General features: G+C 42.1%; 1 protein-coding gene across 1 annotated transcript; it reads right to left on the bottom strand.

Annotated features, from left to right (window-relative positions):
• Positions 1–453: 453 nt before the first annotated feature.
• On the bottom strand, positions 454–16,889 carry LOC311630224 (large ribosomal subunit protein uL15-like; the record flags this gene model as incomplete). Its single annotated transcript, XM_084899098.1, has 2 exons — positions 454–917; positions 16,838–16,889. The coding sequence occupies 2 exons, from the start codon at positions 16,887–16,889 to the stop codon at positions 469–471; spliced, it is 501 nt and encodes a 166-aa protein (XP_084755224.1). The 3' UTR covers positions 454–468.
• Between the last annotated feature and the right edge of the window lie 3,674 nt (positions 16,890–20,563).

Genomic DNA, 20,563 nt, shown 5'->3' with positions numbered 1-20,563 from the left:
GAGGGCCCCTTGGGAATGCACATGGATGACCTTTAAATTAATGTCAGCTGTATCCTAGGTGACTGGCAAGGCTGTCCCCGGAAACAGCCTCCCAAAATGTAGGAGACCTTATCAGTAATGATTTCTTATCTTTATCCATGTGCTTGGAATGAGGAATGAATAGGACCTTGACTTACCCAGGTCTTCATATGCTAAATCCCAGGAATGAGGGGGATGAATAAGACCTGGGCACACCCAAAACTTTTGGACCTTAAAGGCCCCTCTGGAAATCAATAAATGCACTGTGTTGTCTGTGGTGGGTGTTGATTGTCCCTCCATCAGACTGTCAGCCTCCACTGGCACCCAGCTTTTGGATCTATTCCTGCCTCTTGTCTCTTTCTTTCTTTTTTTTTTTTTTCTTCTTTTTTTTTTTTTTTTTTTTTTTTTTAAGGTACTGGACATTTTAATGGAACTTCCCTCCACATAGCTTCAAGCTACCAGGACACAGGCCCCACCAACACCCTTAATCTTCTCCTCGTTTCTTCTGCTGAAGAACTTGGCCTTCACCATGACATCCTGCTTTGGGAGCTTTCTCTTCCCCAGAACTTTGTAGTAGCCCGATCGCACCACATCAATGATGGGAGCAGCTCCAGTCTTGCTTTTGGCAGCATTTACCCGAGTCTGCTCACTGACCAGGGTCCACAGTTTATCAAGGTTGACAGTTGGGCAGAAGCTCTGGTTCCTTTTTAAGTGGAAATGCCTCATACCAACTTTCCCAAAGTAACCTGGGTGATATTTGTGGAACTTGATCCTGTGATGATGCAAGCCACCAGCATTACCTCGGCCTCCCGGATGCTTCCTGTGCTTGCCGATGTGGCCTTGGCTGTGGCTCACGTGGCCCCAAAGTTTTTGGGTCTTCCTGAGTCTTGGTAGCCGAGCTGCAAGAGAGCTTGTCTCTTTCTTTTATTTCTTAATTCCCAGTTCCTCCACTCAGGAACCTGTTCTTCTCCCTTTCCGTGCGGGATGTGGAAAAAGGAGAAGCACCCCACTGCACTATCATCTATCTAAAGAGAATAGATTCCTTCATGGTTTTGGTGTCTCAATAGCTTAGTTCTTTTATCACAGAACAACAGTTCATTATATGAATGCACCAGTTTATTTGTCATTCACATATTGAGGGGCTTCTTGGTTTCTTCTAGCTTTTGGTAATTATGAAGGAAGCTGCCTAACATATGCAAGCTTGTATGTGGGCATTAAGTTTTTTAACTCAAATGGGTATGAATGCTGGGTTCTGTTTTCTTTTAGTAATATATGTTTTTATATTATATATTGATTTTAGAGAGGAAAGGAGAGGGAGAGAGAAATAAAAACATCAATGATGAGAGAGAATCATAGATTGTGTGCCTCCTGCATGCTTCCTACTGGGGATCGAGTCCACAAGGTGGGCATGTGCCCTTGGCCAGAATCGAACCTGGGACCCTTCAGTCCACAGGCTGACGCTCTATCCACTGAGCCAAACTGGCTGGAGCAAAGAGTAAGTTTAGTTTTGTAAGAAACTGCCAGACTTTCTTGTACAATGCTTGTGGTGGTTTGTGTCCCCACCAGGAGTGGAGGAGATTCCAATGGCTCTGCACCCTCCCCAGCATTTGGTGGTGTCAGTGTTTTGGATTTTAGCCATTCTGGAAAGTGTCTAGTAGTATCCCATTGTTGATTTAATTTACAATTTCTCTTATGTAATATGATGTTTAGAGTATTTTTACATGCTTATATTCCATATGTATATCTTCTTAGGTGATACATCTATTGAGGCATCTTTTGCCCATTTTTAAACTGTGTTGTTTTCTTATTGTGGAATTTTAAAAGGGTCTGTGTCTATTGTACACAAGTAACTCTTCAGTTGAGTATTTTGAAAATACTTCCTCCAAATATATGTATGCCTTGTTTTTCATTCACTTGACAATATCTTTCAGAAAATAGACGTTTTTAATTTTAGTAAAATCCAACTTATTTTTCTTATATTTTGGCATATTTTTAGGGTTACATCTAAAAACTCACCCTCAAACTCAAGATCACCTACCGTGTTTCCCCGAAAATAAGACATCCTCCGAAAATAAGACCTACTTACAGTTTCCTTCTGAGTGAAATATAAGGCATCCCCCCGAAAATAAGGCCCCCCTTGGCTAAACATGAGAGATTTGGTCCACTGATTCTGAAAGAAATGGAGTCACAAGAAATTCACCAGGAAATTCAGGAATTGGATTGTTATGATGATGTTCCAGAAGATGATGACATGATTGTCATTGAATAAATGAGTAAATTCTTGATACTGTAGGATTCACAGTTTGTCTGGTTTGTGTTGACAACTACCGTACTACGGTATACAGGTAATAAATTTCCTTTATTTTCATTTAACAATAAATGTGTACCGTATTCTTCTTCATGGAAAAATAAGACATCCCCTGAAAATAAGACCTACCACATCTTTGGGAGCAAAAATTAATATAAGACACTGTCTTATTTTCGGGGAAACAGGGTAGAAGTTCTCCTATGTTATCTGCTAGGAATTTTATAGTTTTGCATTTTTTCATTTAGGGTTATGATCCATGTTGAGTTTTTTTTTTGGAAGATGCAGGGTCTGTGTTTGGATTCATATTTTTGCATATGAGTGTCCCGTTGTTCCAGCTATTTGTTGAAAGACTATCCTATTTCTTTTAAATTGCCTTAGTTTGTTTTTCCTAAAGATCAGTTGGCTACATTTGAGTGGTTCTGGTGTTTTTTCTGTATTTAAAAAGTAACACTTACTAGATTTTTAAAAAAATGAAATGAAATATGAGAAAAACACAAGTGATTTATGAAAGAGAAGGCCGCCATTTCATAGATGATTAAATGAAGTTGGTTTTGCTTCCTTTTTCTAGAAATCTCTCCAAAGCAACAGTGATAATGGCAGATGCAAACACAGGTTATAACTTTGATGACGGTAGGAGATTTCTCTTTCTACTTTAAATCACAGTATCTAAGAACAGGATTGCCAGGTGTAGTGCTGGTTAAATGAGGATGCCAGGAGACACCTAGATTTTCTATATGGGGCTGTGAATCTCTAAGCAGCTGGAATTCCCCAGAGTTTGCACAACCTCTTAGGAACAATGCATTCTTTGGAAGGGGAGGAATTGGTAATTGGGCTAGTGGCAGAAACTTTGCTGATAGTTGTTTTATACACAAACACACACACACACACACACACACACACAAACACACACACACACACACACACACACACACACACTCCTGTGCCTTACCCAGTATAAACCATAAAGAATTTTTCCTATTTTGGAATGCTGGCCTTCCATATAGGCACTTCTTTCACTGGTAGAGGATACACTTATTTCATTCAAAGATACACTGATTTTATTTTTATAGAAAGAAGCCAAAGAATAGTAATAAAAATATTGCCTGAAACATAAGAAAATTGTGATCAAACATAGGTATGCATTTTTAAATTTTAATAAAACACTCTCCTTTTTATATCAAAGTGGATCAAAGCTGGAATGTGAAGACTCGGATAGCTTGCCAATTTCACAATTTTCATCTAAAGAGCCCCAAGGAGATGGAAATACTAGGAGCCACTGACGATGCAACTACCTCCCCACTCCTTCATGGATTAGGTGCAGTTATCCTGAGGTGAATATGATTTAAGAAGGGTCATAATCCAAGCCATCCCTCTCCAGTTCCTCCTCCATGTGCCCACCTTGGCATCGGCCTTTCCTTCCCCTAAGACCTGAGAAACAATGATATGCCTCTAGGTTGGCAGGGCACCTGTGTGCCAGCATGACCAGGACCGCCTGGAAATGGCTGCTCTGGTGACCTGGCCTAAGCCCCTGTCCTATTGGGAGGTTTGTTGAATTGCAGAAAGCCTGGCTGTGAGACGATGGTCAGATGAACTGCTGTGCCTGGGAGTCGCAAGTCGCAAAACTGTCCTCACTGGAGATAGCAGACACAGTACCAGGGTCTCTGAGAACTGGAGTAAGTGCTTTTAGTCCACTTTGGAGGGAGGATGTGAAGAACACTGACGATTTCCTGGGAAGGCAATACCTTTTGCTCCAGTAAGTCCAAGTCTGAGGATTAGACTCCACGAGAAATCATCTGTGTGACGTAGGCACGTTGACCTCTGAGAGCTGCTTTCCCTCTCGGTGGAGGGCATGGGATGATGTTGGCACCGCCAGGGGTTAGCAGTGTGAATGCTGGGGAAGTACTTAGGTACAGTGCCTCGCACGCAATGGGCAGCATCGGGCCGGGGTGTGCAGTTCCACGGGGCACCCTTCCCAGTGTGGGTGGCGGTGGAAGCTGTGGAACGCAGAGGCCCTAGGCCAGTGGCTGGCAAACTCATTAGTCAACAGAGCCAAATATCAACAGTACAAAGATTGAAATTTCTTTTGAGAGCCAAATTTTTTAAACTTAAACTTCTTCTAATGCCATTTCTTCAAAATAGACTCGTCCAGGCCATGGTATTTTGTGGAAGAGCCACACTCAAGGGGCCAAAGAGCCGCATGTGGCTCACGAGCCGCAGTTTGCTGATCACGGCTCTAGGCAGCCAATTAGGACAACTACTCTTAGCATTCCTGGCTTCTCCGTTAGACACAGGACAGGAAATACACTCTTTGCTCTTTCTGTTTAGTTATTGTCACTTCATAGCCTCTATAGGCAGCAGGGCTCATTTTAAAAGGGCCTAAGCTAATAAAAGAGATTCCCTGGTCACTGTCCCCAGTTTTCTTAACTAATTTGGGGGAAAAGTGAATGAATTAAGGGACTTTCCTCCCCATTCAAATGAGGGTGTTAGACCAGATCATCTAATACTCTTTCCAGAATGCCCTGATGGACAGCCTGGGTTCCATTTGAGCCTTTTATCCCACCCAATACAGTTGCCCACAGGGATCTTGTTCTCAAAATGGCAATGACATGCATGGAACGTGAACTCCCAGAAGACAGGGGAAATGGGCCAGACTTCTACACATACGTGGCATCTAGGAGTTGGCAAGAAAAGGAAGCTGTCAGACTAAGCTTAAAATATCCCTCTTCCTTGATAAAGTACCAGTTCAATCTGCTTAATCATTACTGCAGAGAGAGCTCAGGGAGCAAGCAGGTTATGGGAAAGAATTAAAAACCATGCTTATAATTAAAGCATACCATCTTGTCCTCTTTTTCATCCTCCTCCTCGCCTTCCTCCTCCTCTTTGCAATTTGAAGGAGTTGAGCAGTTGGCTCAGAGACCTCAGGAGGGGCTGGAGCTGTGTCCAGTGGGAGCACACCACTATCCCCATCTCCCCGTAGTTACCCACAGTCATGTATGCACAATGAGGACACATAAGCCCCTTAGGAAGGAAGACCATCACACCCACTCCCATTTTCCTAGCAGGTTTTTTAAATCTTCAATAAGTTTTTTGTTAGCTGGGAATGAATGTCTGAATTTAGGCTTCAAAAATGTTCCTCCTCCTCCCCCCCTCCCCAATCTGTATAATTACTGTTGTTTTCCTGAAGCCTTTCAAAATACTATAATTAACAGATTGGCAGATAACCCATATAACTGCAGTTAAGGCAAATATAGTATGCAGCTGTCTTTGCATTAAGTGATTAAATCAAATAGCATAGTTTTGAAGTGCATTTATAAAGCATAAATTTACCTCCTGGCAAAACTGTCTTAAGTAACACACCCTACACCATCTGTTCACTCAGTATTAATACCATATTTCCCAGGACTATAGCTATGGAGAGCAGAGCTACCAGCTGTGCAGAACCAAGAGGTGCTGAGGGATCCTTTCGAATACTCAGCAAGTTTCGGATACTCTTAAGAATGCTTGCAGTGATGGTGCATCTGAAATACTATATGCATATAGACACACATGCATGCACATACACCTATATTCATGCACACACGTGCACATGTATGCTCATGCACACACCCAGACACATACCACTTCAGAATACAGATGACTGTATACCCCCTTTCCATGAACAGTCAATACACTGGTATGAATTTAAATGCATTTATTCAAGCACTTATTCCTGCATCCAGTTATTCATTCTGTGGTGATTTATTGAATGCCTCCCTTGGTCTGACTAGGGTAGTAGTAAGTGGTAGGGATTACAAAGGTGAATGGTGGTGGCCCCTGCTCTCATGGAGCTCACAGTCCAGCACAGATATCTCATTAGTAGACTAACTACAATAAATTGTGGTGGTTGTGAGACAGGATAGAAACCCAAGCAAATCTAACCTCATGTAGGGTTTATAAAACCAACACTTACACCTATTTTGCAATTCAAGAACATGGACAATAAAAAGGTTCAGTCTTCAGGAATATCTCCAGAACTGGCTGTGAGCAGCGGCAGACTCAGTGATCAACACAGAAAAAGACATTAGCAATCTGGGAAGGAAAACGGAAGCTAGCTGGGAAAAGGAATGCTAAATTGGATGATTCAGATGATTGCACAGGGTGGTAGAGATTCTGAGCAAGTGCTGAGGAATGGGAGGCTGGTTCTTGGGTAGTGGTCAGCAATCCTGGCTGCACATTCCAACCATCTGGGAGTCTTCAAACTGCCCAGGGCCAGGCCCCACCCTGTATAAATTAGATGAGGCAATCTGGGGAGGGGGCTTGGGCATGTCTCTCTCATTTCTACATGCCTGAAGTCATTTTAACGAGCCTTGGACGCGCAAGGATGGAGCTTACGAAGTCAGAATGTACAGTGAGGAGGGAGTGTGCAGGTCACCGAGGCCAGGGTCCTCATGTCGTATATGAAAACATGGAGGTGCAGAGCAGAAAACGGATTTCCAGGGTCTCACCGCTAACTCAAGGCAGATAGGGAACCAGTTTTCCAGTTTCAAAACTGGGGGTCTTTTTATTTCATGTCACTTTCCCAATTTTCAGCATGGAGTGAACATCAAAACATTCAGCATGGAGTGAACATCAAAACCCCAAAACATTCATTGTTTCATTAGTTTTCAAAATGAGAGTACTTTTGGGGATGAAAGCAAAAAGCAAGCATATTAATCGGGTGGAAATGAAAAAATCAGATATTATTTCGTGAAGGAAAGTGGCAGTAGGCAAATATTGTGGTCTACATAAAACACCATGAATGCAAGCATCTAAGCTCATCTTTTCTTGCTGTTATTATATGCTAGCTCTTCAACAGTACCACTTACTTGACCTTCTGAGGGACTAGTATGCAAAACCTTTTCTCCCCAAGAATCCATTTCTCTCCTGGGAATTGTGTTGCCTTCTCCTTAGATAGACCCCAAGCATTCTTGCTGTTTCATCTAAAAAGATTAAGACTTGCCTGGACAGTGTTGCTCAGTGGTTAAGTGTTGACCTAATGAACTAGGAGCTCACAGTTGGATAACTGGTCAGGGCACATGCCCAGGTTGCAGGCTTGATCCCCAGTGTGGGGCATGTAGGAGGCAGACAATCAATGGTTCTCATATTAATGTCTCGCTCTCCCTCTCCCTCTTTGAAGTAAATGTGTATATATCCCCTGATTAAGTCTGAGTGACACAGCTGCCAGGCTGGCCTGCAGGTTGAAGGCTGCCAAAGCAGATCTTCTGAGTTTTGTTTTACATCAACATTTATTACTGCATCAGCAGCCACATTTGATGTGCGTGTAATTTATTAGCACTCTTTATCTGGAGGAAGATCCAGATTCCATACTTCTTATGAATCACATACCCTCCGGGCATCTTTCTAATCTCACTTTTGTTTACTGTCACTTGTAAAGAACATTTCGCCTTGCCAATTCATAAAGAAGACGAGTATCTGGCCTACACCAATATTTTTCATTTTATTAGTCAATGGGAGTTGGCTTTAAACTCCTGGCTTATAATTTATAACCGGAACAAGCAATTAAATCACTTTAGGATGTGTTCAAGCACAGCTCAAAGTTTTAACGAGGCAGCTCCCTTCTCTCGGAGCCCCTCCCTGTCAAAAAGGCTCTCACATTTTAAGAAGCAGCAGTCCTCCTGGTCTCTTTTCCCCTGAGGTCACATGTGCATTGAAACACTTTATCAGAACAGTCTTGTGGGAAGTGCCCTGAATCTCCAGGAAGGAAAAAACAAAACCAAAACCAAACAAACAAAAACAAACAAACAAACAGGGAGTCCCTGGAGGTCATGTAAAAATGAAGCGAAAGGATGGCACAATTATTTTGACAGCAGGTGGGATCTCCAAGCTGTTAATTAAGAGACTAACCATGAAGAACATGAAGACTCAAGTTTCCAGAGGTTTGCTGATTCTCTGCTGGTATTCTGAAGAGATTTGATTGTACGGTACTATTTTTAAATCTCATTTTATAGCTTTTAAAAAAAAACGACAAAGGAAGAACCTGAACCACATGGTCATCCCTGAGGGGACAGGGGTAAAAACCACTGTGTGCCAGGTTTCCCCGTTGTACATCACGCAGAGCTGCGTACCCTGTGGACAAAAGACGGCTCATGTTGAGAATTAGGTGATAAAAGTAAACATGCCTGTGCTAGGCCAACTACTACACCAGGCGATTTGCTGCCCTAGGCAGCAGGCTGATGGAACACATAGTTGGATGGACAGACTTAAGAATAAAGAGATGGGCAGGCGATATGAGTACTCAGGTGACCACATACAACCCAATATTAGCTAGCGAGGCCACGTCCATGCCAACTAGGGAAGAGCGAGAAGAACCAAGAGAATTGCAGAAATGGTGGATACCCTCACTAATGACGATGAAAATATCGCAGGCAGCACTCTGAGTCCTTTCTGACAGGGCCTTTGTCAACCCTCAGCATCTATCCCAATTCTTGTCAGTCAGCAGTGGGAGTTTAATAACGTTGGGAAAATAGAGGTGAAAGGAATAAGGAAGGACTCTTAGGTGCAAAGGCTATCAAATTCCATATTGGTGAACATGAATGGGATTTTCCATTAGAGTTGAAAAAAAAAAATCTTAATCTAGCAGAAGGAATACAACTACATTAGAAATAAGAACATAGACATTACTCTAGAAAGCCCAGAAGAGGCCTTCACGAAGGGGAGGCAAATTAGAGACAAGGCTGAGGCTTATGTGACATGGGCAGGGCTGTGTGGTCTGTGACAAACCTGTGGGGCCCAGTTTCTTATATAAAATGGAGAGTTAAACTAATGCTCCCCTTAGATCCTTTCCAAGTTCTGGGCTTCATTTTTCAATGCTTGTGCTCCATTCTTATCTGATTCCCTGGAAATAAAGGTGATGATTTTCTCTGCGGGGGAAGGTAGGCAGAGAGCAGAAATATTGGTCATTATATTATTTTCCAGCTACGTTGTGATTTGAACCATTTTTCTTGTTTCCCAATGTGATTTTTTGTTATAAGCAACTCTAACATGCTAAGTCTCTGCAGGATTTCTTAAAAGCAACACCTGGAAAAATGGATTTGAGACAAAAATTGCTTGTAAAGAAGTCTCCAAAAACACAGCTATATGTTGATATGTTTTTGCAACTACCTGTGTCAGGTGCCAAAACCTTTGTATTCTTTCTTTTTGAATGATAATCATTCAGTAATATTTAGTACAGGAGGCCCAGTGTACAAATTTGTGCACCAGCGGGGTCCCTGGCCTGCGGGATCAGGCCGAAACTGGCTTTCCAACATCCCGAGAGGTCTGGGATTGTGAAAGGGCATAGGCCAGGCCGAGGGCCCCCACCGGTGCATGATTGGGGCTGGGGAGGGACCATGGGAGGGCTCCAGAGCGTGTTCAGCCCTTCTCTCTGAATCCCGATTGGCCAGACTCCAGCAACAAACTAACCTATTGGTGGAAGTGTTTGTACTCTGGTGGTCAGTGCATGTCATAGAACTGGTTGACTGGTCAACTATCTGCCCCTTTGTGGTCAGTGCACGTCATAATGTCTGGTAGTCGAGTGGCCTTAGCATATCATTAGCATATTATGCTTTGATTGGGTGACTGGATGACCAGACTACCAGACACTTAGCATATTAGGCTTTTTTATAGGATGGGACTGTATGAGAACTGTTAGTAGGGTCACCTAAGACCATTGGAAAACAGATATTTACATTATGATTCATAACAGTAGCAAAATTACAGTTATGAAGTAGCAACGAAAATAATTTTATGGTTGGGGTTGGGGGTCACCTCAACATGAAGAAATGTATTTAAGGGTCGTGGCATTAGAAAGGTTGAGAACCACTGCGCTAGAAGGTCACCAGGTGAAGGCTGAAATGAGGTGGGGCCGCCTTGGAGTTGGTCCTCAGCAGGTCAGCATTATGGGGCAGTGACAGTGACATTAACTTGAAGAAATAAGAAACATGGAACTCTATCTTGGTTAGGAGAATCAAGCGGTAGGCTTGCAAGACTGTCCCATGGATTATTGAGCCTGGTGCTGGCTACGTGCACTCAGAAAATAAAGGGAATCTTTTGAATAAAGACATTTGAGGTCCTGTAAAGCTCCTACTGATTCTGTTAGTATTTTTAATAATAACTATTTATCAAGTGACTAGGGATTTTTACCTCTGCTTACCAGATTAAGAAACTGAAAAGGAAATAAGTAAAATGACATTTCTGAAATTATGCAGCTGATATGTTGCAAGGTAAGAGTTTGAAATCATGATATTCATGTGATTCTTTTATTTTTCTTCTTTTCCTCACTAGAGGTTGTGTGTGTGCGTGTGTGTGTGTGTTTGTGTGTGTGTGTGTTTAATTAATATTTTAGAGAAAGGAGAGAGAGAAAGAGAGAAACACCGTTGTGAGAGAAAAACATCCATCAGTTGCCTCCCATATGCACCCCAACCAGAGATCAAACCTGCAACCTAGGTATGTGACTAGGAATGGAACCTCAGCCTTTTGGTGTACTGGACGATGCTCCAACCAACTGAGCCACCTGGCCAGGACTGATTCTTTTAGTTTTTGTATTTTTAAACGTAGTGTACATTTTTATTTCTTTGGATTTTCCCAAAAATTATTTAAAACCCATGACATAGTTACAACCACAGTTGTTTTGTCTAAGGCAGAACCTAATAAAACTGTTGTAAAATTGAAATTTTTCACTTTAAAGAGGTGAGTGTGATGGTGACAGCTGTGGACACCCAAATCTGTTCCTCTCCAAGGGATTTCAACTCAGTGGGACTGATAGATGGGCCATTTCTTAAACTATTTTATTAGTAAACAATTTGAAACTTACAGAAAAGTTGCAAGAATGATAAAGGCTTTTTCAATACCCTTCACCCAGCTTTACTTAGTGTTTATCATTTGTCCAATTTGCTCTCTTTCTATCTCTATGACCATAGTTCTTGTTCCATAGTTTTGAAATGCAGTTGCAACCATCATGACCCTTTGCTTCTAAATTCTTTGATGTTGATTTCCAAAGGAAAAGGATATCAACTTGCATAACTTTAACATGGACACTCTAGTTTTAATTGATCTCTGTCTCAATTTTGTCCCTTAACCCACCCAGACATTCCCTTACAGCATGTTTTTCCTCCAGTGATGGATCCATAGAGAATAACCTACGGTGCTACTTATTGTGCTCCTTTAGTGTACTTCACATTGTGTCCCTTTAGTCTCCTGATGTTTGTCTTTTAGGATGTTGACATTTTTGAATAATGCAGTCAATGAACCATTGTTAGAGCTTCTTCTTCTCACCTGGAAATAGTTTTCTTGGAGTTCATTTTTTGCTTAAATTTTGAAGGGTATTTTTAGATACGGGAGTCCTTTTGGCCTTTAAAATCAATCAGGGAGCCCACTGGTGTGGCTCAGTGGTTGAGGTCTACCTATGAACCTATGAACTTGGTCAGGGCACATGCCTGGGTTGTGGGCTCGATCCTCAGTGCGGGTCATGTAGGAGGCAACCAATCAATGATTTTCTCTCATCATTGATGTTTCTGTCTCTCCCTCTCTCTTCCTCCCTCTGAAATCAATTTTTAAAACAACATATTTTAAAATAAATGATCAGTCAGAGATACAGTTGGGCCACACATAATCATGCCAGAGACAGTAGGATGAATGAAGGGCATGCTCTGAATAGAAATATGTTAATCCTGGAGTGAGAGTCAGTCAGGTTGGTCTGTCCTTCGTGGGCAGGCAGCTCTGGAAATGCTATTAAAATAGAAGAAAAGTAAAAAAGAGGAGCTGGCATCTCCCGAAACTTCATCCCAGGGATGGAAAAGGTTTGGGAATCTTGGGCAAGGTGTGACTTGTTAGCATTAACAAAGGAATTGCAAAAAAAAAAAAAAATCAAAGTAGGGAAATTATCAAGTGCTTGAGTTTTCCACTTAAGATCTTAAGAATTAAGACCATAAGTAGTATGAATCTCTTAAACATCTGGCTAGCATGTTATAAATGGCCTCATCAGCTACGTTTAAACAGCTTTATAGACGTGTAACTAATACCCCCAAACTTCACATATTTAATAGATACAATTTGATAGGTTTGAACATATGCATACACTTGTGAAACCATAAATACAATCAAGGCAATAAATATATTTATCACCTGCAGGGCAGGGCTGAGCCTCTGAAAACCTCTGATCAGACACTATCCCATATGTGATCGAAGATGGAACAGAGATGTTCCTTATGCTCTGAGGATCTGTGCCCTTCAGCAAGGGATTTCTGTTGGGAATATCAACTAAAGACCTTATGCAGGAAACCTTTGTTACTTGAGTTTTCAGAGAAGAAACAATGAAAAATTATTTTTTATCCATGTTAAAAATGAGTAATAGGGATGAAAAAATGGATCTTAATTGTTTTAATCCAGAAAGGAATATTATTCATAAATATTGAATGAATGAGCTTGCCTAGAGAGAGGATTGAGAATTAAATCCTAGACTTTCATTGTTTTCTTGTCTTTCAGCATCAATCCAGAGCCAGGAAGAGGATTAAGGGTAGAACATTAACAGGTAAGTTCCTGGCCATCCAACTCTGTGCTTTCCAAGGATTAACTTTAAACTCTCCTTTCCAGGTCCACAGTCTCTGAGATGTCAGTTTCTAGAGGAAGATCTTCTCAGAAACAGCCTTTAGCAGGGAAGTCCAAGATCCAAGGAAGGACATTAAGAAGCTAAGAGGAGGGGGAGATAAGAGATCAACCAAAGGACTTGTATACATGCATATAAGTACAACCAATGGACACAAAACTCTGGGGAGGGAGGGCAATGTCAAAATATGTACACAGATAATAATTTAATAAAAAAATATATTAAAAAAAAAAAGAAGCTAAGAGGTCTCAACTGACCTTCCAGGACCACAATGCAAAAGGAAGAAAAGGAAGGAAGGAAGGAAGGAAGGAAGGAAGGAAGGAAGGAAGGAAGGAAGGAAGGAAGGAAGGAAGGAAGGAAGGGAGGAAGGAAGGAAGGGGGGAGGGGGGGAGGGAGGGAGGGAGGGAGGGAGGGAGGGAGGGAGGGAAGGGAAAGAAAGAGGAAGGAAGGAAGGGAGGAAGGGAGGAAGGAAGGGAGGAAGGGAGGAAGGGAGGAAGGAAGGAAGGAAGGAAGGGCCTGGGAATTGCTCAGATTCCCTGCTCTGACCACAGAATTGAGAGAATGATGGAGCTCCCCCCTCGGTGATGGTGTGAGATGTAGTGAGCATCAGTCAGCGTGATGAGACAAACAGCACCCATAAGATGTGTGCACATAGAAAGATTTATTTAAAGAACTGGCTCACTTGATTATGAATATTGCAAGTGTGGAATCTGCTGGTGGGTGAGTGGGCTAGAAACCCAAGAAAGAGCTGATGTTGTGGCTCAAGGCCCAAAGCCATCTGTTGGAATATTTCTTCTTGCTTGGGGGAGGTCATTCTTCTGTTCTATTTAAGTCCTTTAAGGGACTGAATGAAGGTCACCATTATACATGGCCATATTCTTTACTCAAATGCACTGATTTAGATGTTAATCTTATTCAGAAGTGCTTTCACTTAAAAAACCCACTCTGTATGGGTTTTTTTGACAACTGCATAGTCATATATCTTAATTTTTTCCCGTAACTATTTTGTTTTGCCCCAACTAATTTCAGTTTCCACTTAATGCAATATTTGTGACAAATCTTCTTTCTTTTTTCCTTTATTGCTCCAATCACATTACTAACTTTATTATCTCTACTCATGTCTTTATTTGAAATTATAAAATTTTCCATGATTATGTTTCTGGACTAGAAGAATAAGTTTATAATATCATTATTCTGAAAGCATTCATGTTAATTTAATTATCAATTAAGCTTACATAGATATCATAATAACCTGCCATGTTTTCATAGGAAATTCAAACAAACACATTATAGTGTTGCATTGGTGAATAGAAGAAAAAGAAAGCATTTGAACTGAATCCATTGGCACTGACTAAATCAACAATTATACATGGCACTAGAAAAGATGGGCCAGTACCTCACACATAGTACAATACATTACAAGATGCAACAGTTAGAGCAAAGTGGAAGATGAACATTAATTTATATATTAAAAAATAGTTTACACTAGTCTAGCAATGAGCCCTTTTTTGCTTCCAGAGCTAATGTGAACAATGCTGTGATGAACATAGGAGATCAGATTTCTCTCTGGGATCCCTATTTCAGTTCCCTGGAGATATATAAATATATCTATATCTATATCTATATCTATATCTATATCTATATCTATATCTATATCTATCTATATCTATCTATCTATCTATATATATATATATATATATATATATATATATATATCCAGAAATAGTGGGATTGCTGGATAATATGGCAGTTCTATTTTTAAAAAATATATTTTATTGATTTTTTTCCAGAGAGGAAGGAAAAGAGATAGAGAGCTAGAAACATTGATGAGAGAGAAACACTGATCAGCTGCCTCCTGCACACCCCTTACTGGGGATGTACCCACAACCAAGGAACGTGCCCTGCAACCAAGGTATGTGTCCTGTAACCAAGGTATGTGTCCTTGACCAGAATCAAACCTGGGACCTTTCAGTCCACAGGCCGATGCACTATTCATTGAGCCAAACCGGGGTTAGGGCAACAGTTCTATTTTTAAGTTTGTTTGTTTTTTGCTTTTTTAATGTTTTGAGCATCCTCCATACTGTTTTTTTAAATATTTTTATTGATTTTAGAGAGGAAGGGAGAGAGAGATAGAAACATCAGTGATGAGAGAGAATCATTGATCAGCTGCCTCCTACACATTCCACACTGGGGTCGAGTCCACAACCCAGGCATGTGACTTGACAGGGACTGGAACTGTGACCTCCTGATTCATAGGTCACTGAGCCACACTGGCCAGACCTCCATACTATTTTTTATAGTGGCTATACCAGTTTATACTTCCATCAATAGTGCACAACAGTTCTCTCTTCTTTTTTTAAAACAAAACAAAACAAAACAAAACGTTTTTTATTTTTTTATTTTATTGATTTAGAGAGAGGAAGGGAGAAAGCGAGAAACATCAAGGTGAAAGAAACACTGATTGGCTGCCTCCCGTACACGACCTGACTGGAGATCAAACCTGCAACGTGGGTATGTGCTGTGACCAGCCACCCTTTGGTAAACAGGACAGTGTTCCAACCTGAGCCAGGCCAACCAGGGCTGCATTCTCTTTTCTCCACATTCTCACAAAATCTTGCTGGTTTTTAAATAACAGCTCTCTGTAGAAGACATACAGATGTCCAACAGGTCCATGAAAATGTGCTCAGCATCACTAGTCATCAGGGAAATGAAGATCAAAACCACAGTGAGCTATCTCCACCTCAGCTGTGGACTGAGGCTGCAGACTTTCTAGGAAGCCCCCAGCCAGTATCTGGGCACCTGGCAGGGATTCTAGCACCTGGCCCTTTGGGCAGGCTGTGTCCAATCATCAGTCTTCTCTTTGTAGTTCCAGTTGGGTGTGCTGAGAGTTTGCCCCAACCTCCCCTACCAGTCCCGCCCCCTTCCTGCTTATCAGTCCCAAGCGTCAGATCTGCACTGCCATCCTAGGTGTTCCTTGCCCAAATCTGCTTCCCTCTTCAGTCTTTCATGGGCACCCTCACCCTCTTCCCCCCATGATCCTCTCTTGCTGTCCAAATTCCATTTTCATGTCTGCTTCCAAGTGATACATTCCTTAAATTGTTCTCTTTTTCTTCCCCTCTGTGGTTGCTTGAAAATTTCAGTGTCTCCCGTCCCTCCTTGGGGACATTTTTAGGTTTTCTGGCAGTAGAATCCCACCTATTTTTACATATAACATACTATAATCTACTTTACTGAAGTCTTATTTATCAAGAACTCTAAAATAATCTGTGTTCCCATCTTCTAAAGTCTTCCCCCCTCCCCCCTCTTTTTTGGTAATCCTCTGTATTTTAAATGTAACCTAATTCAAAGGATCCTAGAGTCGCAGCCACCTTGCCCAGCCTCCTCCTTTCATAGATGCCACGATGGAGCGGAGAGCCAGAGCAGTTAAGTGATTCATCTCAAACTGCTAGGACCATAAAATGAATTTCCTTTATAAGTTAATTGTCTCGAGAGAATTTCTCCACTCTCATGACATCTCTAATCAGGAAGTGTCAGCTCCTGGCACTAAGCTGCTCATTTACTCATCTGATTAAATTACTTTCTAATATATTTAACTAAGATTATTTTACTCACTGAGGTTTGATAGATTAGCTCCCTGTATGTGATGAGTGGCTTTGCCCTGAGGGTATATATTCCATATGGTCCAGGGAAAGATCTTTGTGGCTAGATTAGCAGGTAACAGGATGATCATGGAAAGCCCATTGATATGTACATTCTTCAATGAGGCTAGGCCGGCAAGTTAATACAGAGTGCGGTATCCAAAGACCCAAGAGGGTGGGTTGTGAAAAATGAGTTCATATAACCTAGAGCATGTTTTCTGAAAGTGCCCTTCGTCTCTTTGTGCTACCCACAGGCCCCGCCTCCTTCTTCTTCATCCAAATGGCTATTGCTCTGATTGTCCATTATGCCATCAACAGTTACCCCCAGGGGACAGCATCTAGGATTTCCTAGGAGGGCATTATCAGCCTCCTTCCCTGCAGACAGTGTGGTGCATCTTGGGAAGAGCAACTCAAATTAACTACCAAAAGGTAAGATAGAACTGGGGGGTGCCTCATCAGACTTGAGTAGGAGGCAAGGAGGGAGACAGTTTATAACAATTATACTTTATGGTCTTGAAAGGATTAAACACATACACACCCAGTTAATTTGCCCCCCCCCCCCCCCAAGAGGCATGCAAGTGATTATCTTCCCTTAAGTAATTCTGTCAAATGTATCCATGTTTTCATTAACTGCTGAAATAATTTTTTTCTATCCATTGTAGGGTTATACTGTACTTTTTTGTGTTAATAACTATTTATCCTCTTATCTTATACTATTACAATCATTAACTGTGGTGTGCAAATGTGCTAGTTATTACTGTCTAACTTTTGTTGGGAAAAAAAAGCACAATACGGGAGTGAAGGTGAAAAACCCATCACACACAAAGCTTGTAGCAGAGTTTCCTGCCAAGTGGCAAGGCATTGAATTTCTGACATTTAGTTCCTGTGCCCAACAGCTATGCCCTGTGGTTTTATTGAAGGAGAATACTGATCAGCCCAGGCAACAGAATATTCTTGAGAAATACACATCTTGGAATTTTTTTTTTTTTTTTTGGGGGGGGGGGAAGAAAAAAAGAAATTAGAGGGAAAATATCCATGAATTTTTTTCTCTCTTTCCTTCCTCCCTTCCTTCCTTCCTTCCTTCCTTCCTTCCTTCCTTCCTTCCTTCCTCCCTCCCTCCCTCCCTCCCTCCCTCCCTCCCTCCCTTCCCTTCTTCTCTCTCCTCCCTCCCTCCCTCCCTCCCTATTTCCTCCCTTCTTTCCTTTCTTCCTTTCTTAATGGGAAAAAATTTACTGTGGACCCAGAAGTCATCAGATGTAAGATATAGGTAAGATATGGTAGCTTCTGGTCAGCAGTATCCATGTGTAAAATTGGTTCACACACACACTAAGTGTCCAGTGTCAGAACGAACCATAACCATAGGAAAAGTTAAATGCTGGTAAGTGATTAAAAAAAAAAAAAGGCATTATGTGGGAGCAAATGCATGTATACATGGCTCAGCTACTGAAAAAGAGTCTTCTAGCTGTCAAAGCACTTCAGGGAGCTTGTGGATAAGCAGTATCTTGACTATGATTTTTTTTGTACACAATATTTTAAATGAAACAAAATCTGGGGAAAATGTAGCAAGTGCTGCCTCTTCACTCTGCAGTATGTTAATGTGTCAGATTGGCTGTGCCGTTGAACAGCTTGAGAGAATGGCAGTATTTTAATAATATTATGTTAACCTGGCCTTTGGAAATACTCTATTTACCTGTAAGATGTTATTAGCTGAAGTACCTGAAATGCAACGTCTATAGAGATTTATCCCTCATTATTTATTATTTGTATTAGCAGAGTAGCATTTGTCTATTTTTAAGGAGAGGAATCTAATAAATTTGGGGAAGGGAGTGTTGATTATGGAAGGATAAAAACAAGGTGACTGTAGGGTTGTCATGGTTGAATACAGGATCCAGTAGTTTCTTACCATGTCACTAAAGGGCTAGTGCAGGCATTTGTGCTCAGGTGGGGTCCCTTAGCCTGGCCTGCAATTGGGGCTGTTCAGGGCCTTCTTGGCCAGTCCCAGGGCTGATGGCACCAGCCAGCCCATGAGAGGGACTGCAGGAGGTTGGCTGTGGGAGTGCTCCTGTATTGAGTGTCTGCCCCCAGGTGGTCAGTGCAAATCATAGCAACCAGCCAACTGATCCTTCTGTCCTTTGGTCACTTAGGCTTTTGTATATATAGACTACAGGCCCAGTGCACGAAATTCGTGCATGGGGGTGTGTGTCCCTCAGCCCAGCCTGCACCCTCTCCAATCTGAGATCCTATGGGGATCAGGCCTAAACAGGCAGTCTGACATCCCTCTCACAATCCAGTATTGCTGGCTCCCAACTGCTTGCCTGCCTGCTTTCCTGATTGCCCCTAACCACTTCTGCCTGCCAGCCTGCTCACCCCTTAACCACTCCCCTGCCAGCTTGATTGACACCTAACTGATCCCCTGCAAGCCTGTTTGCCCCTAACTGCCCTTCCCTATAGGCCTGGTCACCCCTAATTGCCCTCCCTTACAGGCCTGGGTCTCCCTCAACTGCCCTTCCCTGCAGGCCCAGTTATCCCCAACTTCCCTCCTCTGCCAACCTGGTCACCCCTAACTGCCCTCCCCTGCTGACTTGATCACTCACAATTTCCCTCCCTTGCAGGCCTGGTCCCTCCCAAATGCCCTCCCCTGATGGCCATCTTGTGGTTGCCATTTTGTGTCCACATGGGGGCAGACATCTTGTGTGTTGGAGTTATGATCAATTTTCATATTACTCTTTTATTAGATAGATACTTTGTGACCATGAGAATGAAAAACAAATGTTGACTCAGTTTCTTAATATTTGCAAACTAAAGGCAGCAATAATGGAGCATCTTAGAAATACATACATTATATGCAATCCATTTTTTTTTCTTTTTTTGTTCTAAAACCATTTTCATACACACTGTTGAAGAAGGGCCATTGACCCAAATTAAGTCTCTGAAGTACAGAAAGGTGTCTGTGCTCAGCTCTAAGGTGCACTTACTTATGCTTCTTGTGCCTGGTATATTAAAGAAATCTACATGTTTTTGCCCAATGTGGCTCAGTGGTTTAGTGTTACCCTGTGAACTGTGGTTTGATTTCTGGTCAGGTTGTAGGCTTGATCCCCAGTATGGGGCGTGCAAGAGGCAGCCCATCAATGATTCTCTCTCATCATTGATGATTCTATCTCTCCCTCTCCCTTCCACTCTGAAATCAACAATATATATATATTTATATATATTTAAGTCTACATGTTTTATGACATTTCATGTTTATCTTATTTTTTTTCCATCAACTAATTTGTCTATAAATGAACAATCTAAGTTGCTTGACTTACAAGTGCCTTAATCCAATGTCATTGGGAAACTCTCCGGCAGCTGCCCAGCCCCTCTCAGCAGCATTTCCTCGGAGACTGATGGAAGGCTTGTCCACTACACTGAATTATGCATAACTGGATGGCGATTTCTTGGCAGGAAAAAAAAAAAATGTGACACAGTCAATTAACATTAAATATCGACTAGGCTTTCTCTTAGGACATGAATTAAAGAAAGAGGCCTCTTTTTCCAGAGTGACGTATGGAGGCCTTCAGTCACGTTCGCACAAAGGAATTTAGCTGTCCCACCTTAGTGCAAAGCGCTGAATCCACGACGCCCCAGTCAGCCCCCCGCTGCTGGCTGGTTCCAGAAGGAAGTCCCAGATCTTTTCAGCAATGATCCCATGACCAGGATCTCCCCACGCCTGTGCTACTGTTCCACTCACCTCGCACGGCCTTTGGCTGAGGGGGCCTGCCCTCCACCCACAGGCTGTGGGTACAGGCAGTTCTGAAGCAAATTACAATGTCAACGATGTCAACCATGAATCTCAGACCAAACCTCCCAGAAAGAGGCCCCTTCCAGCCTCCCCAGAAAGCCCAGCGAGCGACCCGATAGAGGGGAAGAGTCTGGGGGAGAATGTACGGGAGCAGGAGGCACCCCTCGGACAGGCAGTTAGCAAACCTCAGGAGGAAC

The sequence above is a fragment of the Pipistrellus hanaki genome, assembly GCF_964339955.1.
Source record: "Pipistrellus hanaki genome assembly, chromosome: 11".
NCBI classification, from domain to species: domain Eukaryota; kingdom Metazoa; phylum Chordata; class Mammalia; order Chiroptera; family Vespertilionidae; genus Pipistrellus; species Pipistrellus hanaki.
The sequence above is the reverse complement of the archived record's forward strand: the minus strand, read 5'-3'. Positions and strand labels throughout refer to the sequence as shown.